A 27,418-nucleotide genomic window follows, 5' to 3' on the forward strand; every position below is an offset into this window, starting at 1 on the left:
CAATGGCGCATGTGTCCCTCCCAAAATCATATCATTCGCACCCTCAAACAATAGCGAAAGTTACTCTTTTTCTTAGCCTTACTGAACACTATACTTGATCTGCCCCTCCTCCATAAACAGGGATGCGAATCACTCAAGACCACCCCTAAAATCGCTCATCATAATCGAGAATATCGCCTGTCATGGACGTCCGCAGGATTTTTTCCAGGGAGGGGCAAGGAAGGTATTTTTTCCAGGGGAGGCAAACAAATCACATTCTCCCCCAAAAGAGTGTAGTTCGCTAAAAAAAACATTGCTTAAATTTGAATTTATGGTGTTAATGCAATAATTAACACATATTACTGTGGCTAAAATGAATTATATGTGTGAAATACATAATTTTCCAGGGGGGCACGGTCCCCCTTGCCCCTCCTTCCGGACGCCCATGGCTATAGTATAAAAACTTCACATTGACTTCATTAATGCGCCAAACACGCATCCTAGCCAGAGGTGGTCACCCTCCGGAGGGCGACCCTCATGAGGGCAGACCTCACCCTCACCCTCCGAAGACTTGTGAGGGTGAGGGTGTGTGAGGGTGAGGGCGAGATCGATCCGTGAGGTGAGGGCGTGTGAGGGTGAGGGCGACTGGCGAGTCGTTAGGGTGAGGGCGTGTGAGGGTGAGGGCGACTGGTGAGTCGTGAGGGTGAGGGCATGTGAGGGTGAGGGCGAAGAAGAGCCGTGAGGGTGAGGGAGGTTGAACGAAAATGACCACCTCTGATCCTAGCAACACAATATTGTGAGCGAATCGAGCAAGAAAAATTATACATGGATTTCTTTGCAGGCTTTCAAGAATATTAATTTAATAGGGTAGGGTGTCAATACTTTCTTAAGATCCCTAGATATTTTGTCCTTTCCAGCTTCTCCTTTGGCACGTTCGAGGTCGAAAACGTGTTGATACCATATCGCTAAATACAGTATCCAAAATTTAATGTTCGAACTCTCTCTCCACTACAGAAATCCCTTGACAATTTAACACTTTATCAAGAGCTTTCTATCTCCCTCTTTAAAATTAATACCCAATCAATTTTAGACTTACTGTTGATATTGAAGATTGAATAAGACAATAGCGATACATAAGAATTGGATAGCCCCTCAATTTAATGCTCAATCCCTCTCTAAGTAAAATACCCGCCATAATGTAAGACCTAGAGTTGGATACTGACCCCCCCAAACGTTTAATTCAGAATCCCCCCAGAACCCACGTGTCAATTAAGGCCTAATATGTAAGAGTTGGATAATTCTCTCCCTGCCCTCCTTCGATAATACCCTTAAACACTTTGTTTTTTCATCTAATGGATTAAATATGGTGCATTTAAGGTGTAAAATCTTTACATGTATTTTGGAAAAGGATATAAATGGTAAATTTTATATTATTTGAAAGGAAAAAATCCCCCCCCCCAAAAAAATATCTTGATGGCGCGTGGGCACCCCTGAGAAAAACTGATCTCTCCGAACTTCCTTTGAAGGAAAGTGGTGTTCGAATCAGGACTTCAACTTTACGTGAGATGTCTGTCTTTCTCATCTCTGGTCAAGTTACCCTTGCTCTTTCCGTCATGGTCCAAAATGAAGGACGAGTTGCTGCGAATCCAGAGCATTACGTACGAAGCATGGGTGCCTGATAATAGATGGCGCAAGAAGCGTGAGCGAAATAACAGCTGGCATTCAAGGCCGGAGCATTCACTATCGCAGATCATACATGCGGTTCATTGTGTCTCAAAAGTTGTGACGGCATTTCCGCCTGTTTACTGACGTCATGCTATCTGAATCTGGGCAAAACACAATAATTCACGAAGCACTTTCAGTGCTTACGTTTGATCTCTGAATCTGTCGGGTCACATTTGTGTGACTGTATCAAGCGATTACGCAAAAACATGAGGTGTTGCAGAATTGTATGGTACGGCCAGTTTCTATTCTTTCTTATCTTAGAAGACATAGTATTCCATATTTCTGCGTTTGATTTAATCTGATTTCAGATTTGTTATTTTGCTTGATGACAGTGTGGGGAATTAGTTCCAAAATGAACATGATGTATTGCAAATGTCTTATGGAGGAATTCTGGGCGGTGGCTTACCGGAGCAAAATTTAAAGGGAACGTGTTTCCGGGAACAAAGGTACCCGGAGCCCGGAAACTGCTCCAGTTTCCCCAGACAGGTCGATGAACCGCGCAGACGGATCGATCGCAACGCCGCGTGCGGCCAACCCGATTCGCCAGGATGAGATTTTTGGAACGTGTTGGTAGCGTCTGCTGCAAGAAAGCAGTTGCAACGCTCAACCATCAGAGTGCCCCGCCTACTATGTTTTGTTTACGCGTTCTGTTTTTAGTTGTCAGTCCTCATTGTCTATCTTTTCCTGCCTTTGTTTTTAAAGGAAGTACTGGGATAAAAGGAGGGGGTATGGCCCCCATCAAGCACCCCCCCCCTTTGGCATGCCACTAGTCTGGGGGCTAGCTCCGTGGATGCTCTTATGGTTTAATATGGTGACAATGAGATAGCTTTGCGAAAATTGTGCTATCTGGGTGATACCATCTCCCCCTCGCTTCGAGCATTGCTTACAGAATACTTCTGTCGTCTTTGTCGACATTGGGCCGCAATTTAACAACAAAACGAGAGCCTAATTCAAAATGGAAAATATCAAGTGAACAGGTACAAGTAATGCACATTAGAAAAACAATGTACATATTTATTTAATAAGAGGAATTCTGCTGAAATTACGCTTACCTATGAAGATATAGCCTTGTATTGTTATTACATTGGCCCGAGTTGGTTATTCTGTATCAATATTGATTTACTTTCATTATTTAAATAATATAAATATTGCTAAAGTGATAACGAATTCTCGAAGACTAAAATGTTAAAATTTAAAAAAATTATAAATATTCATAAATTCAATGGGATTTGGATTAATAAAAGTTGCGATTTTTCACTTCTACATAGAAAAATTCAAGCAGAATGCACGGATAACTCCAGGAGCTAATAATTCCCGGAATTCAAAAATTCCCCGCTGAGTAGCCCCCCCCCCCCCCGGATAACTAGGCAAATAAATACGCCTATGCTAGCTGGCGTTATTAACAGGCACATAGTCAGGTGGAAGGCTAACCAATACAGCACAAATTTCCAAGGGATATCCATTGGATATCCACAATGTCCAGATCAGATTCATGGATATTATGGATATTCATTGGACATCCATTAGATATCTAGTTAGGGAAAGGGGTTGAAGCCCCCCCAGAAATCATACCGATATCTAATGGTAATAGTACGTAGTGGCAATAATTTTACTTCCTTAGCAGGATTAAACATCTTGTACAATGAGTTGTAGTACGATAAATTCGTCTTCAGTGCTTCTACCCTCCCAACTTTTTCGACTTTAGATGGCGGCTGCTGATAAGGGATGAGTCCCCCTGCCCCAAATAAAATTCTGGCTACGGGCGTGGTTATTAATTTCAGAAATATATAAATTTCTTATTTGTACTAATTTTACCGGACACCCTGTAGATATAGTCATTGGCAAGTTCGTTTACATTAAATGTCACAGGTATAGTGGCATTCCAGCGGTACACACAAAATGTAATGTTCTAGACAAGAGAGTGGATTAAAATATTCTTAATGAACTGACTTCATAGAATTATGAAGTACTTTGTGGTATCTGCTAGCTAATTAAAAAGAATTGAGTATTATGGCATAGGCTGAATGCATGAAAAGCATTAACAAAAGTGTGTTGTGTGTGTGACGTTTTAAAAATGTAGCAAATTTTGACTTTATTTGTGTGTGAAGTATGTAGGCCGTAGATCTTAGTAACTTTTATTGATGAAATGTGTAAATTATATGCATTGACAAATGTATATACCTTAATGCAATTAAAAACAATTAATTCATTGGGGGCTTATATATGCATATGTTTAGATATATTAATATTGATATAAATTATTTTATTTGATATATTAGAATGGTGTTTGCTTTTTTAGTAAAAATACCTATATTTTTTGTTTTGTTTTCTGCCCTGGGAAGGTATTTACTTGCAACCTCCAAGATCGAACGATCTTCAGCTCTTCGCTTTGTAGCAGCGTAGGATTAATTTATTTTTATGTCAATCATTTGGAATCTGCTTCTTTCCCGGATTTTCTTACCCTTGACCATTCCTTCAATAGCATTTCTTAGGATACAGTTTCTTCTCATCCAGTGGCCCAACCAATTTCTATTTCTCTTCATGATTAACTATCTACAGCGTTGATCTCTTTCCCCCAACTCTTTCCAACACTGTTTCATTTCTAACTTTTTCTGTCCATTTCACCCATTCCATTCCTCTCCATAACCACATTTCCAGAGCTTCCAGTCGCTTTTTCTCATTTGTTCTCAGTGTTCATGTTTCCGCACCATATAGAGCTACACTCCATACAAAGCATTTCACTAGTCTTTTCCTCAGTTCTTTGTTGATAGATCCACAGAAAATATTTTTATTTCTATTGAAGGCTTCCTTCGCCAGTGCTATTCTTACTTTTATTTCTTGGCTGCATTTCATATCACTGCTTATGATGCATCTAAGACATAGGCGCCGACTCCATGGGGCTTGGGGAGGGGGGCTCGAGCCCCCCAATGTTAATGATGTGGGGACAGAGCCCCTCAAATAATTTTGCTTAAGAGGATCTAATGTATTATTTTGCTTCTCTTGTAAAGTTTACTCTGAATTGTGCCACATGAACTTAACTTTAAATACACATTTGAGTATATAATTATGAGTGTTGTTAATATTTTTACTAAAAAGAGTTTCAAAATAACGAGGTGATATGACAATTATACCAGTATGTTGTTTAGTGAATTTGAACAATTTGAGGTCGTAAACACGACTTTCAGGCAATATCGATATGTACGATTTTTAGTTATCCTCGAAATCTCTTCCGGCAGTCCAAAGAATAAGGGAAAATAATTCTAAAGTCTTTGAGTTTATTTAACACTGGCTTGCAGTAAAGTACGCAAGGAAAGCTTATGAAAAGTCTGTATTGCGAAAGCAGGAACGGCTATGATCAAAGGCATTATTGCTAAAGCACAGCGTGCTGTGTTTTTTTATTATTGCAAAATTAAATTTAAAAATTAAAATATTGTAGCAAGAACAAAAAAGTAAAACTAATTTTCCTGCGATTTGTGTTAGCATTTATGTAAATATGTAAATAAAACTGTTAAATATTGTAAATATTCGTTATTTTTATTGGTACGTCAACACTAAGGTTATTTGCACCCGTCACATGTCCTTTCTTTTCAAGTCTGTTCCGAACATTAAAACACACCCATGCCCTCACCGAGACCTCCGGATCAAAGCGATTTGAGTCGACCACCCAACACGTTCGGCTACCGAAACTGCTATGTTGGCCTCTTAATGTAACTACATAGCCTATTTTTAAATAAAAATGTTAATTGTTATCTAAAAAACAAATGAGCAGACACAGAAGACATAAAGAGCGTTTGAAACATTTTCTAAACGTTTCTCATGTTACATTTCATTTGCATGAGGAATATAATAGCTGCTTAAAAACTGCTATACGAAGACGTCATTTTTATTTTTAAAAAAGGGAGGGAGTGAGTCATTCATTTATTTATTCCAGTGATCAGAGCCCCCCCCCCCAATAATTTTGATAAGTCGGCGCCCATGATCTAAGATATTTAAAGCTGTCTACTTGATCGATTCTATTACCTCTGAGAGCCATATTTGCCTACCTCTGCTTTCGTCTTATTCACATGTATTTTAATCCCGATATTAATTCATTTTGTTATTAACATGAAGTAAGACCACTTTTCGTGGACGTTCTCCATTACACGAAACACGTAGATGTTCCAATTTACTTAACGTTTTCAATTAAATGGTGATCATTGGCTCCCTGGTGGACGTGTCGCGTCAGCACCAGAAGAGCCAAGCCATTCGCGAAGGAGTCTTCATCGATTTCTCACCGAATGGTTGTTCCGTTGCAGGGTTGCCGGCGCCATGAGCCTGGAGGACTTCACCCAGGCGAGGAAGAACTCTTTGGAGGAGGACGGAGCCAGGAGTCGCATTCCCCGCTTCCAGAGATCGGCCTCCATGCGGTTGCGCGGAGAGCGACGCCCGGTGTTCGGTTCAATCGCCGAGAAGGACGGGTGGCTCACCAGGAAACCGTCCTTCGGCAAAAGCTTCGTGAGTACTGCATCATTCTGTTCTTTCCTACAGCTGTGTTAGACGAGAATGAAGGTTCTTGGACATCATGTCTTTATCCACTTTATACAGGATGTACCAGAAGTGATAGCGCAAATTGAAACGGCGAAAACTACACGAAGAAAGTCGGAGTAAACATGCGATCGTAAACGATTCGTTTGTACGGTTGAGATGCGCCACTGACTTCGTTGTTTGTACATACATCTCGCTAGACATTACTGTTGCTTTTATTACAAAGGACTGTACAGTAAGTTACATTCTTTAAATTAGGCACACTCAGGAGATGTACTACGTAGATTTTAAGCGAAAAAGGAAGGCTTGATCAAGACCCGAACCCGGGTCTCTAGCATACCGTGCAATTGCTGTACCACTTCTTTTATTCAAAAGAAAGACCCGTGGGAGCCTTCCTCACACATCAAATTCACACACGTCAATCTCTTTCAATTCTCATTTTCATCAGGACAGACGAACACAAACATCCATGTCCGAGCTAACCACGGAGATCGACTTCCACTGAGCTACCGAGCCGGCCTGATTCTCCGCTGTCGCTGTAGCTCAGTGGTGGCTGTAGCTCTGGCACGATATACCAGAGACCCGAGTTCGAGTGCTGGTCGAGCCTGCATTTTTCGCTGAAAAATCTATGTAGTACATTTCCTGTACGTGCCTATTTTAAAGAATGTAGCTTACGTACAGTACAATAGTCCTTGGTAATAAAAGCAACAGTAATGTCTAGCGAAGTGTACCTTTTAATTCTGTCATTTTTGTTATTAAGTAGGACTGTGGCACCTCACACGTGAAAAGCATACGATGTGCACAAACAATCAAGTCAGTGGTGGATCCAATGATGTGCGTCTACGCGTAAACAACGATAGTCTACATTCTACACGTAGACTATTTTATACACGTAGATTACGTAATCTATTTAAACAACATGGCGAAAGGTGATAACTTAGCAAAGGGCGCCGTGGAATTTAAATAAAATTATACTGCTTATCAGTTGCTGATGTGTGAGGAGAACTTTTCATACTCTTCCTTCCGGATTCGAACAATTTCTCACCTAGGAAGAAACCTAATATAGGAAATATTCTAGTGTTTTATGGGGAAAAGACCACTATTGCCTCACGACTGCCATCTGTTGTTGTTTTTTGCATACTATTTATCTTCTTCCATAGTTGATGATAGAAGAGAAGAGAAATTTTGTTGTAAATAGGATTCTTTTCATTTCGTTAGGAACCAATATAGTTGAAAGTGTCACTTTCTTTTCATGAAACCCTTGAAAATTAATTTTAATGCACTTTAGATTGTCTACGTAGTTTATGTAAACTATAACGCAATGTAATCTACGCGTATATTACGTGTAGACAACGCATGTAGACGTAAACTTATAGTCTACGGCACATCACCGAAACCAAACACTCGCAATCATCTCGCAAACAGTTCGTTTGCGACCGCATGTTTACTCACACTTGCTTCTACTATCGTGTAGTTTTCGCAGTTTAAGCTTGCGCTATGACTGATATATGAAATACGTATGTTAAAAAGCAGTGTTTGGAAGTAACAGAACCAAGGGGGAGGGATTTGCTATTAGACTATCCTAGGCTATAGCCCGCAAAGATATGAGTCGCTGGAAGGGTACACGTGACGAAGACCATAGGCCATTAAAATTGCTTAATATTGTGATAATAGCGAAACAAAACATGTCAAGTCCTTTCACTAGCTTATTACATGAAAAAGGTAGAAGGAAGGAGTTTAGCGTTTAAATACTTCTTCCATTGTAACCCTGCTTCCACTATTGTATTTTAAGCGGAGTGCAAGGCTGTATAGCAGACTGCAAAGGAAGCCGCGCTAGGTTACGTAACAGTGCTCGAATAATAATATAATATAAATAACAATAATGTCAAAACAAAGTACAGCGTAGGGGGCCAAATTTTATACATCCCCTCTGAAATGCGACTTTCCTATAAACTAATTTTGTTTTCTTTTAACTGTATTCCTGCTCCTTCATCTCTATTTCCACAAAGAGATGTGGAGAATGATGTATACAAGTCGACAAGCAACTATAAGAAATTTAAAGAAATCGCGGTATAGTGAAGTTTGGATCGTGGATTTGATTCACAAATACATGAAGAACACAACAGTAAATGGCATTGCGTAGCATGAGGTTGACTCGAGTAGCTTATGAACATTTTGCGGCAGTTGATCAATCTACAAGTTAGTCGACGTTGTCCAATACCAGTTCTCTAAATGACATTTCCTCAGACGTTTCTTCAGCTAAGAATTCTTCACCCAGCTAGGTGGAAATTCGTTCTAGTCAAGATCCATTGTGAAAGTGAAATATTGTAGCAATCAAAAACCTAAACATTGTTGTCTCTAGATACAAAAATATTTTGTTCTTTTATTATAGAATCAAGCATCAATCTTAAGATATATCGAATCAAGTACTGTAAAGTACCATTAAGTTGGGGAAGTAGGGTAACAAAATGTAGGCTGAATAATAATCAGTGAGTAGATGTCCGTTACTGAGAGCCGTAACCTTTAGTGATTTTCTTTCTTTTATTATATCCAATATATTTAGGAAACCCTGGGGGGTAAAGGTGGTCAGGGGCGTGATGCTGATCACATCACCCCCACTCACGACCGGATCAAGAAAGTGTGGGGCGTTACCCCCACACCCCCTACACGCCTTCATGGCGTGGTGCAAAGCACAGGGGAGCACTCTACCACTCTACTCTCTCTGATTCTACTTCCTAAGGCATTACAACTTTGTCCTTATCAACAATAGCTCTCCAATTTTTCCTGTCCTTTTAGTAATTTTCTTCTTTCATGACCTTAAAATCTTTCCATAGTTTCTTTTCGTATTTCGAATGGTTTCCATGTTTCCATTTATAGATTTTTTTACTAGTCTCTCTTCAGGCATTCTATTCAAATGCCCAAACCACCTTAATCTTTGTGATTTAATTAAATTTATGATATTTGCATTCAGTATTATTTCATAGGCGAGACGTGCCGTGAAAGACAGTACATTAAGTGCCTATACAAATTATCCTAGTGTTGGGAATCCATCACTCCACGTTTCCCCCGCTTTAATCACTTTTCTCTTATGGCTACTCCCCCCCCCCACCTTGGGCACGCCACTGACTATATTGTGTAATTTGCAAGAAACTTCCCAGTGCAAAGTAACTGTCGAAGTCAAGTACATTTACTTTTCATGTACCAGTAACTGTAACAGAGTTAATTTTTAAAACAAGTAACTTTAACTGACTTACTTTTTGAACCAAATAACTCTAATTGCAAGTCTGTTACTTTTAAAACGTAACTTTCCAAACACTATTTAAACCCTATGATAACGGTGTAGATTTCGGAAATGGGTTTGTAGTGGTAGGGTTTGCAGAGAATTAGACTAAGGAGATTTTGAGTTCGCCTGATTTTATCCGTAACAAACTGCCAAATGTGTTCATGAACATTTGAAGAACTGAAATACAGGGTTGTTAAGGTTCAGAAACCCATAAATTCTGTTGGGTTCCGTTACAGGACCGGAACATTTTTTTCTCGCACAATTTAAAATTCGATCCAAGTTGTGTGTTGTTTCATTTCAATACGAGACTTTGACCCTAATTAAACTGATTCGAAAAAAAAAAAAGGTTCCTGGTCCGAATGAAATGCTTTACAGATAAAAAGGTTCTTTACTGTCCAGAACCCATTTAAGCTTGCTGATTTTTCTCTCCTGGACCGGAATTGAATTTATTTAAAATTCCTGGACCTCTAACAACCCTGCTAAAAAGTTCAGTTTGAAAAATAATAGTTTCACACCTGGATAGATGGTTGTGAACGTCGCTTTCTACATTTTATAAGATTTTTTGTAATATGGAAATATAATTTTATCTGAACAAAGTTGGAAAATAGATTGAAACAAACAAATGTACAATGTCTTTCCAAATACACTGCACTTCAAATCGAGAAACTGAAGAAAAAAGAAAGTTCTGATGTAGACATTGGGAAATTATTATTGAAATTATATAAATACAATACCAATATTAAAGAGGAGGGAACTGTATGACAATACAATTACACGAGGGAAGTTATTAAAAGCGAGAAAACCGAAACATTACGGCAAGACTCAAGTCCAAACTAGTAACTTATTTTTCTTATTGCAATGATATAAACATGTTAAATGCAGCAAAGTAAACGGATTTCTCCTTCTGTCTCTTTCAAATAACTTCAGTGTCAAAGCCATAATCCTACAAGTCAAAATGGGCAAAAAAAATTAAAATAAAACTGTTTCTTTTAGTTCTACCTCTTCTTAAAGCCCCGATAACTTTTCATCAACTTCTGAGCTCTGTTTACAGTGTCACTGGATAAAACTAAAAACTTGAAGCAGAAGCTTCGTAGACTCATGCATGACAAGAGTACAAAAAGTAGAACTCCTTTGCATCATATAACGCTACAATCAAATTGAAACAACTGATATATTCCTTTTCTACATTGAGTACGATGAAATTAACCGTGAAATTTCATGGTTCACTTTGATAAACCTGCGAGAAACAATACAAAATATTGAAAGGGTGTTGTTGAAACAATGACATAGTATGCATTACTGCTCTCGCTCAGTTTTACTTCAAGGCCAGTCGTCTAGCAGAAACATTGATAGTACTGACGATAAACGCCATTCCAGTAGAAAAGGCCTGCAAGCTGTTGAACCACGCCCACGCGAGGGGGTGGGGGGAAGAGTGCTCGCGGCTAAAAATTTGCCTGGCTACATGGTTTAATCCAGTTTTATGATGTATGTCATAGTGAAAGTTTTTTTCCTGTCCTCGGATTCATTGCGTAATGTAGCGTTGTGTGAATTTCCTTGCGCGCTTATGCATTGCGAAATTTCTCGATTGTGATTTTCTGTTATTATTTACGTTATCCCTTCAAAAAACACTCATTTTAATTGCATCCGCTACATTACATCATGCTTGATTAGCTGCCGATAACTCTTTGTGGCGGATTAACGATCTGATCTTGTAAGGTGGGGGTATGTATTTTCCTCAGTTGTCATCACTAGGTTAATTGCAGTGTTCGGAAAGTTACTTCTTAAAAGTAACTAAGTTAGCTATTGTTACTTGCTCCAAAAAGTATCAGAGTTACAGGTACTCATTTTAAAGAGTAACTCACAGTTACCTTCTACTGGAAATTTTCATGCAAATAAATTACAATCACTAATTGCAATAAAATAATATGTGATGACTTACATTTGTTTTCATGTTTCTGGTACATAATGTGTCTTCATTTATTTATATTATCAGTATTGTATTTAAGAAATTTTCATTGGGGGGGGGGGAGGAATTCTACTAACTGTATGGAAACAGTATGAGGTAGTGATTTTATACCACTTAACGTTAACATAGACGTCTCTACTACTGTCTTTGCTAAACACAGCTTCCAACTGACAGAAAAGTGTGGCAAGTGAATGGCAAAGAGAAAAAAGTAACAAAATCGTCAATAATTTACGACAATAACAATTCAAGTGTCGTAAAGTAACCGTTTGAAACGTTACTTTCATTGAAAAAAATAATTGTTACCAGTGGCGTGCCCAGGGGGGGGGGTTGGTGGGGGTTAAACCCCCCCCATTGGTTTCGTCATTTAAAAAAATTCAAAGCAGAAATACATTTTATTTCATAAATCGCCAATATTGTAAAATGTTTACATTTGGCAATGAGAAATGTATTTGCTTCTTCAATTACTTTTGATAATATTGGAGTTGAGTTACAGCAATGCACAAGCATTCATTCATTCCTTAGTCACTGAAAAGGAAGGAGAATTTCCTTCTCAGTATGGTCAAGAAAAGAGCCGTAACCCTTGGAATGCGAACTGAAGGAATCCCTCCTCCCCTTTCTTTCACCCACGATGACCCTCTTAGGAGAATGACCCTCCCTTTCCTGTTACGACAGTGCTGCTAACTTCCCTTTTCTTTCTTTCCCCTTCTTATACCATTTATACCAGCAGAGCAAAGTTCTGTGAGATTTGAATCACTACAATTAGTTGGCAAAGTAAGTCAAAATCTCATCTCGCACATGGATGCATATTTATTTCAAAATATCAATAATTATAATAATAATAATAATAATTGTTGCAGGCAGTAGCGAAGCATGGTTTTACGAAGGAGGCAAGCGATGTTTTGTACAATAGCATGCCGGGAGGAAGGGAGGGGTGAAGGATGCGTTATATAGCCCAACTGGCTCAGTCAGTTTCATAAACAAAATAAAAGCAATTAATATGCCAAAATATTATACGTTTTACTCTTGTGCTCTTTACAAATTAGATATTTTTTTCTCAACCAATTTCCAGCCTTCAGTTTATTGAATTTTCTTGTAACATGTGTGAAAGATCTCACTTGAATTTGTGCGTAAATAATTTAGCAGTTGCCAACACTACTGACACTGACACTACTGGTTGCTGTCAACACTGGTGACGTAATTTGAGCTGGACCAAGCTGGATGCATGGTTCAGACATTCGACCGCCCGGTATCTTTGTCCCAAGTCCTGGTGTTCTCTGGGGTTGTAGCGAGTTGCAGTCGAGTAGCAAGTCGAAGTGGTCGTGTTGTGTATTACGTTTCTGCGTGTGTAATAGATTTTTGACGTGGAACTAAAGATGGATAGAGAAAAGAGGAGAAATACGTATTAGATTATTTCTAAAAGAAACAAAAAATGGAAGTTGAAGCTTCACCTTCCACAAATAGAACGTCAGAAAAGGTCGATTTAAGTTCAGAGGAATTCCATTCGAATTGCGAGAGTGAAACGTGCGAACTTTCAGACTCTTGATATTCAACAAGAAGGCATAACAGAAGATATTGCAAACCTTGTTGCAACATTATGTCAAGGAACTGTCGAGGTAAGTGACGTTCATTATTTGATAGCAGATATATTCATAGACGGATTTAGAATTGTTTTTCTGGGAGGGCACAGCATGTGATGTAAGCATACAATCGTGTGTGTGCAGGGGAGGGGGGGGGGTGCCCGCGTGTGTATGTCTGGAAGACGTGTGTAGGATGTCACCCTATATCACCAATAAACTTTCGCAGGGCGAGAGAACATGAAGATGAACAAGTTCCCTCAATGATTTCAGGGGCCTCATACGTATCCCGATTTAAACTTTAAGTCCAGTCCCGATTAACGTATCTGAATATAAAATGGACTTTACAATCATTTACTTTTTGTTTTGTTCACGAACCCTCGAAAAACGATATTACCTATCTTATAGATCCACCAAGGCATTTGAAACCCTGGCGTCGGAGCAGTGGCACTAGTGTCGCTAGTTAAAGCCACGGGGAAGCCTGTGGTTCACGTATTTTCCGAGGTCCCAGAAAGCTTGGTGCTACTATACAGTGTATATGTATGCAACCACATTATAAAATCAGTTTTATTATTTTGTAGGAAAGGGATAAAATTTGTATTACGACACGGGATAGACTAGATAGGCATCCTATTAACTGTAAATATTCCTTACAAATCTTCTGAATATTTCTCTTATACAAACGCAACAAATACAATAAGTAATATACGTGTGCAGTAATAAATTCATTTTCTCAAAGCATCTTTTCTGGCATCAGTGGTCGAAGTAGGTGATGCTGCCTCCAGTTAAGAAAGTTTCACAAATCATACCCCCAAATATTGAGCATCCTCCACCTACTGTATTGTCTCCATGTTGATCCATACAAGGATGTACCCCATCGTATTTCCAAAATCGATCAAATATCCCCTCCCTTTTCGGCTACGAATTTCTATTTCGAGCACTGTCTGGCAAGATTTTGTCGGGCTCAGTGACAGATCCTGTGGTGCGGTACTGGGCTTCGGAGGGGAAGGGGGGAGTGGCCCCTTCAACAGTTGGTTTCGCAGTTCCATAACGTTAACATTATACACAATTCCTCTCCATAGACCTAATATGAAAATGAATATGACACATTAATGACACTGTAGTAGAAAATGTTAATTACTGAAGGGGTTCGTATTTTTTTATCGACTGTCAAACAAATGTTTTGACCAATAATATAATAATACAATGCCAAAAATGTACACAATATTTAGCAAATCCATCTCCACAACAAGTACAATGTTGATTGAATTGATGTTTTAAATCCACTTTATGCACAGTAAGGCTAATAGGGACTGGGCCTAAAGTTTAAAGTGAGATCCGAACCACTATTAGCCTCCACCGGGTATTGAACCCGGAACACCTTCATTACAAGGCGACGACGCTCACACTGAAATGAAACTGTGGTATCGTCATCTTGCAGCAATGCAAAGACGTCCAGTAAATGCTCTTGAAGCAATTGATATATGCATTGAAGTAATATTTCCCTGGGTAAACACACGTTTGCGCATATTATGTACAATCCCGGTAACAACCACATCAAATGATAAATCATTTTCAACTTTGAGGCGTTGAAGACCTATCTTCGAAATACCATTTGCGAAGAAAGATTAAATGAGTTAGCTGCTCTGAACATTCACTGGGATATAAAAGTTACTTGTGACGACATATTGTCAGAACTCGCACAGAAACCTCGATGCCTAAATTTCAGAATTTAAATTGTTGAACTGTGGTACCTTATTTATTACTGTCTTTAAGACATCAAGTAGTCTTAATCTCTTTAATGTTGTTACAATGTTGAGTGTACATTTTTTTGTTTAAAAATTATATTTGAGCAATTATATATAAAATATTAATAATTTGGAAATATTCAAGCAGGTGCTTTTATATGATGCAATAAAAACATGAAGCATCCATAGCAAATACATTGATTGCGTTAATTGGGGTAAAATCCAAGTATATTAATTATCTAATTTATTACAAGAAATTTGACCTGTGAACTGGAAAATGTATTGGATTCATAACCCCCCCTTACGAAAATCCTGGGCACGCGCCTGATTGTTACGTTACAGCTACTTGATTTGTTAGTTATATTCTTAGAAAAAGTAACTGTTACTTGTAACTAGTTACTTCCAAGCACTGGTTAAGTGGGTTATGTTGTACTTTTTTTTACGTAGTTTTTCTTCCACTTTTGGCTAATTTCGACGATGAAGACGAATATTGATTTATACTAAATCGGTAAATAGGCATTCACAAATGAACACCTATGCCACGGCAAGGACCCGGTATTGGTTGAAAATTTGATGACACGGGAAAGTGACTGTTGTCACCGTTGTAGGTGTCGATTGTAGTAACCCATTTTGTCTATTGTTAATTATAGATTTATTTTAGCGATCACGATAAAAAGTCTGTATTGTATCATTAAAACTCAATGCACGTCTTGTGAGAAAGTAAAACTTATTGAAACGAACTGGCCACAAATCCACCTTGCTGTCAGGGTCCCGGGTACGAATACCGGCCTGGACGTTCTTTGCGATTGTCCCTTCATCAATTTCATATCATCATGATTCATCCTCATCGTCGCGATTAGTCAAAAGTGGCAGAAAAGCGACGTACAGAAAAAAAAAAACAATTCAATCACTCAGCAAAACTGCCTAAATAGGCGGTCCCTTTAAAGGAACCAAGCAAGCAAGCGAAAACGTTACTCATAGCTAGCAGAACAATTCTGAGCCTTGCCCCTCCTAAAAAGATCGGACGATAACCGGAACAGTTGAATCTTCCATCATATCGGTCCTATTTCTATCCTACTACAACACGGGCTCCAAAAATGTGCAGACTGCATTCATGTGCAGTTCTCATTCAGTTTCAAGCTGTTGCTCAAGAATCACAGAGAAGTAATTATTGATACATTCTTCCCCCTTGTGTTGGAAAGTGTGGAGGCTTTACAAATCAGATTAATCATTAAAGATGCCACAAGTTTCGGCGAGTTTTCTGAAGCGTGGAATTCACGTTGACCTAATAAACGTACAATACGCAGCATATTTGAAATAAAAGGAAGTCAAATGAACTTTCCACTATTGCGCGCAAGATTCCTCGAAACATGTCCCAAGTTTTCAGTTCATTCACATCTTCTCGTTAAAACAAATTATTACGGAAATTTGAAGTGAACTTGGGATATTTCAGGTGTATCCAATTAAACAGTTTGTTATAGAATGTTGTTAAGGCGAGTAACTTTTTCTGAATTTATGAAAACGCCGTCTATCTTGTAGTTGTAGGTGTAAAAGAACAAAACGAAAAATGGAAAATTTATTTGCCTACTCCGTACATTACGGCGGTCAAACACCCAATCATCTATTAATTTTAGGACATCTTTTGTCTCAAATTTATGTTTAAATTTTCATTCGCAATTCTGTAATATTAATACTCACCGCACAGTGGAGTTATTGTAAATTTCTTGCAATAAAACTTGAGTTACGATCCAACTGAAGCTCTGCACTCAAGCCACGAACTTCATTCGAATGTTCACGATTAGTTCAGCTTAATTCCACTAGGGGCGTCCACCATCGAAGTTAATATGCGCAGGGCCAGGGAGACGAGGGTCTGTTACTTATCGCACACTTCTCAAACACCTTCTTCTCTCCGCCCTTCGTCTTCTAACGCCAGGCGAAATGCTTTTAATGTTAAGTTTGGAGTATAAATACATTTTTGGTCAAGCCACAAAAAATTGCAGTGTATTTATAGTTTATACTCATGTTATGGCGCATGGAGCTTCAATGTTTCGTCATACTATTCGTAAATTATAACTCGTTGGTTTTACTACTTTTATACCAATCCAAGGCGCTGTGCTTTGGACTCCAACTGCGGGACGGTATGGGTTCGAGTCGAGTCTGCCTGGGTTTTCGGAATGTGTATACGACCGGTGGCAACCCACTATTCTGAGAAATTTGGGGAGCTACGAGTGAGTAGCGTAACCCGGTCACGGATATCTCCAATAACGGTTGAGGGTTCGACGTGCTGACTCCACGTCACCCCATTACTGGTTGAAGATCTCCACACCTCTAGGTAGGATTGTGGGAGGAAGACTGGCAGTCGGGAGATAGGGCAAGGTCCTTACATGCTGTAGAGTCACGGGTTATTTATTATTATTATATATACTAGTGGTGGATTCACGACATTCTCTTAGATACAACGGCGTGCCAAAGGGAGGGGGTGCTGCTCCTCCAAATGAAGACAATGTGTCGTAAAATCTCGGGTTCGAGTCCTGGCACTAGTCACTTTCTGAATGACCCTTCAGCAATTTCATATAATAATCATTCATCATTATTGACATTAGATAAAAGAGGCAGAAAACAATGTTCAGTCCAGCCACTTCATTGGTCAGGTGGGGTGTCATCAAATTGTAATAATAATAAAACTAATATATGCCACATCCGGTCATCGGGAGATGCGGCGATGACCAAGCAAAATATTAAAAAAATGCATTTTAAATTTTTTAGAGAAGAACAACAAAAAAAGAAGTCAGGATATTCGCATATTTTTGCGAAATAAGCCAAGCGACAGCATGAAACAGCTCGAAATACGCAAGAGATTCGCTAAAGTTTAGCGCATCGAAATGAGGGCTTGGTATTACCCCTCGCACCGAACCCTCCCGCCAAGTTTTCTATTGAAGGCAATGATGTTGGACGGCTCAGCTCAGCGCAGATTGGTGCGAATCTCTCTGGCCTCTGTCCGTGCCGAGAACAGTCGAATGCTTCCGAACAGGCAGACCCTACGACAAGGTTCAACAACCTCTACTCCCCCCCCCCCCACCACTCTTGAAGGTCCGGGTCATAACAGGCCTTTTTTCAGCCCCCATATCCAAGTTTAGAGCCACACGGCAGGGTTTCTCTTGAGTCATCAAGATTCTTCCGAGTGCCCAGTGGCGTGCTCTAGGAGGGGTTGGTGAGGGTCATAATCCCTGCTTAGGCTCAAGATAAAAATAAGACAGTCAAAGGTAGAAAAAGACGGCAAAATGAGGAATGATAACTAAAAAAAAGTACACGAAATCCTCCCTTTCGAAAATCCTGGGCACGCCACTGCGAATGTCTGCTATTTCCGCATATATTGAACGCTTTAATCATATTTAATAATTCTCATCGTATGGGATACAATTATGCATTTTGTAGTCGTAGGATCTGTGGTATGAGCTTTTACATTGAATTGGCAATGACCTTGGAGTTTATCGCAGAGAAATATTGTCCCCGCCGTTGAAATATCGACCCTGACGTTTGGCAAATCTTGCGATGACTACGTGAAGATCTCACGCTTCGCCACTGGCCACATCACTTATTGTCAGTTGTAGGGGTGTGCGGGATCCCGAAAAGTCGGGACCGGGATCGGGAAAAAAAATTTCCCGTCCCGATCCCGACTTCCGGAAATGACTTTTCGGGATCCCGAGCAGTCGAGAAATACCGAATGGTCATTTTAAAAAGTCGTTAATTGAAGACTAAAATTGGTAAACGCTGTAAGTGCCACAATAATTCAAACACCGTTTTCCACGTTAAATTGTGAAATGTGCCATGCTTTATAATGTGGTAAACGTGAAATGTGGCTGATAGCCCTCTAAGTAGTTCAAAGGGCGTGTAAGAGGTCACTAGTGTGCACGTTCTTACGGGCTGATGTGCGGAACTATGCGATTCCCCAACACACTCGCTTTTACACAACACAACGTTTACCATTTTAGTCCTCAATTCTCGACGTTTTCTGCATTGTAAATGTCTGGAAATTGTTAGTTTTTTTTACCAGAAATGCAAAAACAATCACTTAAGTTGAAAGTGACATGTAGAATTCGAGAGTTCAAGAGCTTCGGGAAATTTCGAAGATTTCCCGTCCCGAAAATTTCCAGACTTTGTCGGGAAATGGCGAATTTTTCCCGTCCCGCATGTCGGGATTTAAAAAAATTTCCCGTGCCGACCCAAAAAATTCTGTCCCCCACACCCCTAGTCAGGGAAATTGGTGGAATTCAAAATCTCCTCTTTGGACAAGCTTTTCTAAAAGAGAGAAAAGATTGGCCGATTTGAAGTTTTAAGTCCACATTATGCACAGTAAGGCTAATCAGGACTGGGCCTACAGTTTAAAGTGGGATCAGAACCAATATGGGCCTCCACTTGGTATTGAACCCGGGACCCCTAATTACAAGGCAACAACGCTACCACTGTGCCATCAGGGAATCAGGGAAGCCCTATAAGAGAGAGAGAGAGAGAGAGAGAGATTGATTGATTGATTTATTTATTTAGTTTACTTCGCGTTTTGTGCCTCTTGGCTAATTTGCGAAGATGGGGATGAGTGATGAAATGATGAAATTGATGAATGGACATTCACAAACAACCAAGCCCGACCGGGATTCGAACCCGGGACCCTTGGCGTCGCAGCGCGATGTGCTAACCACTCGGCCACAGGGTCGGGCAGAGAGAGAGGAAAATGCAGGAAAATGGCAAAATGCAGGACTGACGGTTAGAAAAAAGTCGCTCCTCCTTATAATGTAACTATTTGAATGCAAACTCATGCATCTTTAAGATAAATAATTGAATAACTTAAAGTTGGTGTACTACCAGGGGAATGATGTGGGTAATGAGTCTCATCTTTTCACAAAAACATCAGATTTATGAGGTGATAAAATATGCACTGAATATAAGCAGTTGTATCCTCATCTTTATGCAATTCCTGGACATGCCACGGCTCATAATTTAAATTTGTCACACAAACTTACCTTACGAGAAGCATACTTTTATACTCCGCCCCGGGAGTCTCTAAAGTGAGAAAACGAAAGCAAGTCTCTGCGCAGTGACTCGGGACGGCTCGACCAATGAACAAGTGTGAGGGAACAGGATTGCATGGAGGGGAAAATGGGGCTGACGTTTCCAGCCTTTGCAGCATCATGCACTGCTTCGATCCACCCACTCGCTTCCTTCCCTTTTTGCACGACATTGATCCAGAGATTCCCCAGGTTGAATATAGTAATATTAAACCATGAACTTTGTAATTTGGTATACTATTATGTACGAGTGGTTATGGGGTAAATTTGATAACCATGTTTGGATCACTGTTCTTCCAAATAACTCCAAGGTAACAGTCTCAATGTTAAATACCATATAATGTTATTCGTGCGCATAAGAAGTTGTTTGTGACATTAAGTCATTAACCATTTTGAGTAGTATGCTTACTAATGCTAATGTTCTTCTTTCCAGCCATTTAACAGCACACCATTGAACTTATCAAACCGCCCTGGCCATTTACCAGTGGCAAGCTCATCCCCTGGTTCCTACCCCCATACTCCTACCCCTTCCCCCGAGGCAGCTGATGACTTGGACTCCGTGAAGAGCTTCGGTAGCATCTGTAGTACCATGTCCTGTGACTATGCCTTTGCAAAAAATGGTACTACGTTTTCTGGTAGGAAAATGAAGTATGTGGTGCACTGTGCCCGGTACCCAGAGAACAATGAAGAATACCTCACTCCTACCCAGAGAGCCAACAAACAAATACGAAAGCTAAAGGTAAACCCATTTTTCTGACAGATTAATGTAGAAATATTTGTATCTAGTGTAAATTTAAGTAAAATTTCTTCGAGTGTTGATCCTAAGATCCTGCCTTACATTATCTCTTATATGTTATTTTTTTTAATCACTGTATTCATACTGTCTGTCAGTTCAAGGTATTGACATTGTTCCTCAACAACAAAACACTTTTAAGAAAAACTAATGAAACAGTCATAATATTTCCAATTCACGTTTTGTAATTTATCGAATTAAGAAACATGACTCCATTAAATTAATTTAAGAAAAGCAAACGAGATTTTCCAGAATACAAAATGGCATTACATGTCATCTGCAACACAGAGCAATGCAGGATATTTTGTCATTAGAACCTGACAACATTACATTGCTGGGCTTCCCAAATAAAGGAAAGGAGGTATTTATTGAAAAATTATGTGGTACACAAAGGTATGTCATTTCTAATATGGCATTTCAGTATAGGATAGCCTACCAAAAGATGTTGGCCAGAGCATTTTTCTTCTCAAATTTGAAAAGCATTTAAACATTTTTTGCTACTAGTTCCAAAAATGTGACAGATCAAATGTTATAAAGGAGCCGTGGTGGTCTAGTTTGTGGGGCATCTGAGTGATCTATCAGAATTCTTCCAGCCTTGTCCCTGCATAAAAACCTCACCCAGCTTCAAGTAAATGGGTACCTGGGGGCAACACTGGGGGTGTGGGGTAGCAAAGGTGTCTGGAGCATAATGCTGATTACATCACATCATAAAATGACCACGATCAAGAATGTGTGAGGTCCTACCCCCACATCCCCTAAATGTGCCTTCATGGTATGGTGCATACTGCTTTCTGTATGGATGAATACTCTTTTGTCGTATCTCTACTTGTCACTTAAAATGAATCATGATGTTATCATGTTCCGTATGTCTTAATGTGTCATGTTCCAAAGTGACAAATCTGGATGTCCAGTGGTGTGAATTATCAACATTAGTAAAATATTTGTGCAAATCATGTAATGTATTCAAAAGTCATATAAATCGAAATTCAATCAGCTCTCCTCAAGACTTGGCGAAGATAGACATATGACAAAACAGTATTCAGCTGGCAATATGTAGCCATAAAGACATTCAGAATATTTTTTTTACTTATCTTCTCATAGATAAATAAAATTCTACATGATGGACTAATGCTCTGTAGTACTAATGATGTGTTCACTGTTCATAGATATAACCATAACTTCTCCACTCATTGCAGGCACTGTTGAACCAAGCTAAGAAGGAAACGGAGCAAAAAGATGTTGAAATCTTTCGGCTAACCAAAGAGGTTGTGGAGCTTCGGCTATTTAAGGCATCTCTAGATGCAGACAAGACTGACAGAAGTGAGCGTGTAGGTGACGAATGTGATGAAGGCTGTGTGCAGGACAAGAAAACAAGTTATATGAATGCAAATGGTGTAGAGGACACGAAAAATGATCAAAGTGATAACTCTCAGTGTTTGCCCAGAAATCTCAAATCACCAACGCATCGTTTGGATTCAGACCAATCAGGTTGCAGCCTGCTACAGGATGGATCTTTGGAGAAAATAAATTCAGATCTTCCCTCCTCCTTGGCCGATTCTGGACATTTCGAAGATCTCACCTCATCATCCGTTCATTCTAAGGAGTCCGTTCATCTTCATTCGCATGGGGTGGATTGCCGATTGACCCCAGAGGAGGACAGGGAGGAGGAGAGAAGAAGGATAGTGAATATGTATGAAAAGAAAATTGAGGAACTTCAGCGGAACAACATTAACGAGTATCAAGAACTTAAGGAAAAGTACAATGATAAAATTGAAAACCTTCTGCAGAAACTTAGTGAAGTCAACACAAGGTACGGTATTTAAATAATTGCATTACTCTTGTAATTAGAGCACACTAATTGTAATGTAAAAATGTCTCTCTCTTGGAAATTGATAAATTGTGTACTGCGAGTCCAAGTGCTCTAGGCAAGAGTACTGCATGGGACCACTTTTGCTTGTTCGTACTCGTTCGTGTCCTTACGCTTGATCAACAAACACTTTTTCACATTATGCTTTTACCTTTGCATTATAATTACTTTTACATGCAAATTACAGCTACAGATGAAAGTTGCAACTTAGAAAATACTTCTACCAGTTTTTCATAAACACATACTTGTTATTATTAATTATAGGATTAATTTTTCATCTATAATTTGAATTAAATATTGTGATGTATTTTTCTTTGCTTTTGTTATTTTCATTACATTGTATTTATTTTTGAATGCTGCACTATATTGCACAATGACTATCACTGCACACTAACATCCTGAGTTGCTTTGAACTGTTTTATGTTAAATTTTTTAAATCAGTCTTGTTAACAAAAAAATGCTTAAAAATCATCCAAGTTTATTTTGATGTTAGAGTTATGATTCATGAGCATTGAAAGCAGAATCCTACATTACTTCAAAATAGAATTTGAATATACCTTCAAGGCAACAAACAGTAGAAAACTAATACACCTTTTAGTTCAGTTTCCACAAAAGACAAATAAAATAACCATGTTACTCGATTTGCAAACATACTCACAGGGAGTCCATTCCTGCCTGATTTTGACCCAGTTTCACAAATGGACTTGAATAAATTACGTACGTGGTTAATTGTCACTTACTTTTATTGTTAGTAATGGCACATATTTGTTTTTTGAGCATAATATTTCCAGTTTCAAACAGTCTTCATCAGATAACAAGGATAATGGATGTGATATTGGGATGGTGATAACGTCCATGTTGGCTGCAAGCTACATTTTTGGCTATTTTTTTAATTGCATTTTTGAATCAGCTCACAAAACCAAACAACTTCAATGATTCAGAATACGATGTATCACCAAATAAGGGAACTCACACAGACCAAAGTGACAAGCAACATGCAACTCTCCAATTTTTCACTTGTATAATTTCTTATTGATTATTTGTTTTTTTACGTTCCTTTTCTGCCACTTTTGGCTAATTGCAACAATGAGGATGAATGATGATATGATGAAGAGATACTCACAAAGAACCCATCACCGCTGTGCCCCACAGAGGTCAGACTTTATTTTAAGGCATGCATGTAACCTATGAGATTGTCTGCAATACGGCATCTGCCATGTGTAAGATGCAGATTTGATCCCCGAGGTGGGTGTGTATTCCGACAATGTACCTGTATAAAGCAGCTTTTGGGCTCACCCAGCCTCTAATCAATGGGAACTGGGGACAATCTTGGGGGGGAGTGGTAATGTTATTAGAGCACGGTTCTCATCACTTTACCTCCACTCTGGCTAAAATTAAGAATTCATGCTTAACTTATACACACCAAATGTACCTTTGACAGAGTTCAAGTCATAGGGGCTGGTGGCCTCCTTGGTAGAGTGGGTAGCACAGCATGCTACGATGCCAGGGATTCCAGGTTCGAATCCCAGCCTGGGCAAGGGTTAGTTTCATCATATCATCACTCATCCTTATCTTCCCAATTAGCCAAAAGTGGTAGTAAAGATAAGTAAAATAAACCAACACGACATAGGGGATAGCCTTACCTTTGACACATTCACAATACAAAGTTCTACTTTTGTTCAAAATTGAGAAATCATCTATGGTTATAAACTACAGAAAGGACCGCATTCTTCTTTAATAAAGAGTTACTTATCTAAACACAAAACTGTCCCTCCGACTATTTTGCTTTATGGCAACTGAACAAGGAAGGTGTGAGAATTGTATTTGTATTAACCCACAGTGAATAAATTTTCAAAATGCACCAAACATTGCACTCGCCACCTCATTAAAAAGTGCTTCTGCTTTCAAAATAATTAATGTTTATTTTTTCCCCTTTTTTAAACTTGTAAATATAAGGCATCTGAATACTTACTTCGGATGCAGGTACTGTGAATTGCGGCCCGAGTACGATAGGGCTCAGGACCAGATCCGGGAGCTTCATAAGGAGCTCGAGAGGCTGCGGAAGGACCTTGAGGAACAGGAGGAGAAGCAGAAGAACATGTACCTCAAGATGTACGTCAAAGGCCAGGAGGCAGCACGTTTTGAACATGCAGATCAGGTCAGTATCAGTTTCTCGCCCTTTCTTTCGATAACGTTTATATTTTACCACTTCATATCTCTTGAATTTTTTCAATCATCTTAACTTTTCTTGTGAAGATAATTCTGGAAAGTACTTCACCATGAGCCACGGTAGCTCAGTCATTAGGGCATCTGACTACCATGCGAGAGAACGGGGAATTTTTCCACCTGTTCAAGTGGTTCCGGCACCCACCCAGTGTCTTATAAAATGGGTACATGAAGGGAACTCTGGGGCAGTGTTGCCAGAATCTGAGGGCATAATTTCCCTTTCCAAGGTGCAAAATTTCTCTTTTTGCACTGTTTTTCCCTTCACTAAAAACCTTTAAAAATAATAGTAATAAATAGTACATAATCTGTACTATTTTTGAGTTTGGTTTCTTAAAATTTCCATGGAATTTTGGTATTTTTCATCCCATTTCGTTCAAAATTTGGTTCGAATTTCCCTTCATAAAGGGAAATTTCCCTTCCATGACCTCCACCTTTGGTCATGATCAAGAAAGTGCGCGGCCCTAACTCCACATCCCTATAGACCTTCATGGCATGATGCAAAGTACAGGGGAGTACCTTACTTTAGAATGAGTGTAACTTGACAGGGGCAGGGGGGCACTTGCCCGTACAAAATTTTCAGGTTATTAGCATTTACAAGATATTTTTGTTAATCCCCTGGGAACTGGGTAACAGAGAAATAAAGAGTATGTTTAATGATTTCTCACCTATAGCAGTTATGTAGCAAAGCAGTCCTGGGCAATATTGTTATGAGTGGAAACATTTTGTCTTACGCCCCCTCTCCTCAGAAGTTAAGACCTATGATGATTCTGTCCCCACCTCCAACAAGCTATGTCCATGTACTTCAGTATATAAGAATCATGGATTCTGGTCTAGAATACAAAGCTAAAGGGTAAACCCATTACAATACAGGGGGTACGGGCCTCCCCGATGGCACAGTGCTAGCATCATTGCCTTGTAATCAAGGGGTCCCACGTTCAATACCTGTTGGAGGCACGTAGTGGTTCGGATCCCACTTTAAATTGTATCCAGTCCCGATTAGCCTTACTGGGCATAAAGTGGACTTAAAACACTAAATCAATCAATCAATACAGGTTGTACACAAATGAAGTGTGCCTCACAAAGTTTTAACAGTATCTTATTATTTTAAAATGTGCAAAGATAATACATTTTATAATTAATATGTTAACAAGATTAATATCCAATAGTAATAATAAGACCAATTAATCATAATAGTAATTATTGTTATTATTACATGAATAGTTAAAAAGATGATGTAATAGTATATATACAGGGTGATTAAAAAATGTAAACACTATATGGGAAATAGAAAATTTGCTTAAAGGAGGAAACTTTGCTGCAATAACATGAATTTGTGTTTAGTGTGTAATAGAGTATATTTAGTGTGTGACAGTCTATGCAAACATGGGTGTTACAATAAAGAAGTAAACATAGACAGTGAATAGTACATTTTCAATTTCCCATATAGTGTTAACATTTTTCTGAATCACCCTGTATAAGAGCACATATTCATTACCCTGTATAAGAGCACATATTCATTATGTAACTAATGGTTAGTTAAGATCAAGTGAACATTTGTTCTACCGAATTAATGTCAAAATTTTTAATGGATTATTTATTCAACATCAAAGAGGTTGTTAGGTCCAGCTGATCAAAAGTAAAGCCTCTGATCATAATGGTATGCATAAATGTTTTTAGACATTGAACGGAAAAAGCTGCATAGTCACAATCTTCTCCTTACTTTTATGAACGTTCTGCAGAAATAAACCTTAACCAAATCCAAAATTTCTACATTTCTAGGTGCTAGAATTTGCCCATCAAGCTCCCAACAGGATATCGGTTCCCGAACTTTTGACGCAGTTGCAAGTAACTGAGCAAGAATTGGAGAAAATGAAGGTATGGAGATTTGTTTTCAGATGAAAAAATAAATCACCACTCTTAACATCTTTCTTTCTTATGGATGCTTGCAGTCTTGGTATTTAATTTGTTTTTTGAGCTAAATTGTGTTGGTTTAAGCTTCATTAATAGGTCAGGTTATGCATTTGTTTTTATTTCCCATTCGCTAACATAATTTTACTACTTTGTCTCTTGTCTGATCTGTGTGAAAAGTCTTGTACACGCTAACTTATCACAAGTTTTACTTATTATTTTTGTTTAATCTTGTTTTTTCTGCACATTATACAACAGTGATAGTTTTGCATCATTTTCCTTAAGGATATTTCCTGCTCTTGCATGCTGAATACAAAAATTCAATTGAAAATTTGTCCATACATGGTGTCTGAATCGAGGGGTTTGCACTAAAGGAAAGATGGCTTGGCTGTCTGCGAGTGTTACAGGCCAACAAGACTTTGAACCTACCTCAAGACTTGATTCTCTCTGAAATAAGTGTCACTATTCAGTCAACTGTTTGTGAATTCATACATGAACCAAAACAATTTCTGTATGAGTTGCATAACATGTGATGAGGACAAATTTATATGATCTGAAAACTGCTACATTATCACAAAATTCCTGGCAATAGGCTTGCAATTCACACATGTAAAGGTGTCCCAACAAGAACGCTTGATTTAATAACGTGAAAAAATATTTTATTTTCATGAAATGGCTTATATTTCTAGATCATTACAAAGGGTACATGCTGCCAGTTAAGTATGAAAAACAATATGTGTAATATGAGTCCCACGACTTGCT

The 27,418-nt window shown here is 38.9% G+C and overlaps 1 protein-coding gene across 6 annotated transcripts in view; it reads left to right on the forward strand.

The window, feature by feature from the left end:
* qtc (GRIP domain-containing protein quick-to-court) overlaps positions 1–27,418 on the forward strand; it is a 175,066-nt gene that overhangs the window by 132,060 nt on the left and 15,588 nt on the right. For 4 of the 6 annotated variants that reach the window (XM_083115622.1, XM_083115623.1, XM_083115620.1 and 1 more), the window contains exons 2-6: positions 6,000–6,198; positions 20,296–20,601; positions 21,852–22,465; positions 24,479–24,680; positions 26,528–26,623. In XM_083115622.1, coding sequence (XP_082971748.1) covers positions 6,000–6,198; positions 20,296–20,601; positions 21,852–22,465; positions 24,479–24,680; positions 26,528–26,623 — 1,417 coding nt within the window. The remainder of the gene's footprint in view (positions 1–5,999; positions 6,199–20,295; positions 20,602–21,851; positions 22,466–24,478; positions 24,681–26,527; positions 26,624–27,418) is intronic. The other 2 variants (XM_083115621.1, XM_083115625.1) reach the window with 1 other exon arrangement.

The sequence above is a fragment of the Lepisma saccharinum genome, chromosome 30, assembly GCF_977018435.1.
Source record: "Lepisma saccharinum chromosome 30, izLepSacc3.1, whole genome shotgun sequence".
In the NCBI taxonomy this organism is placed as follows: Eukaryota; Metazoa; Arthropoda; class Insecta; order Zygentoma; family Lepismatidae; genus Lepisma; species Lepisma saccharinum.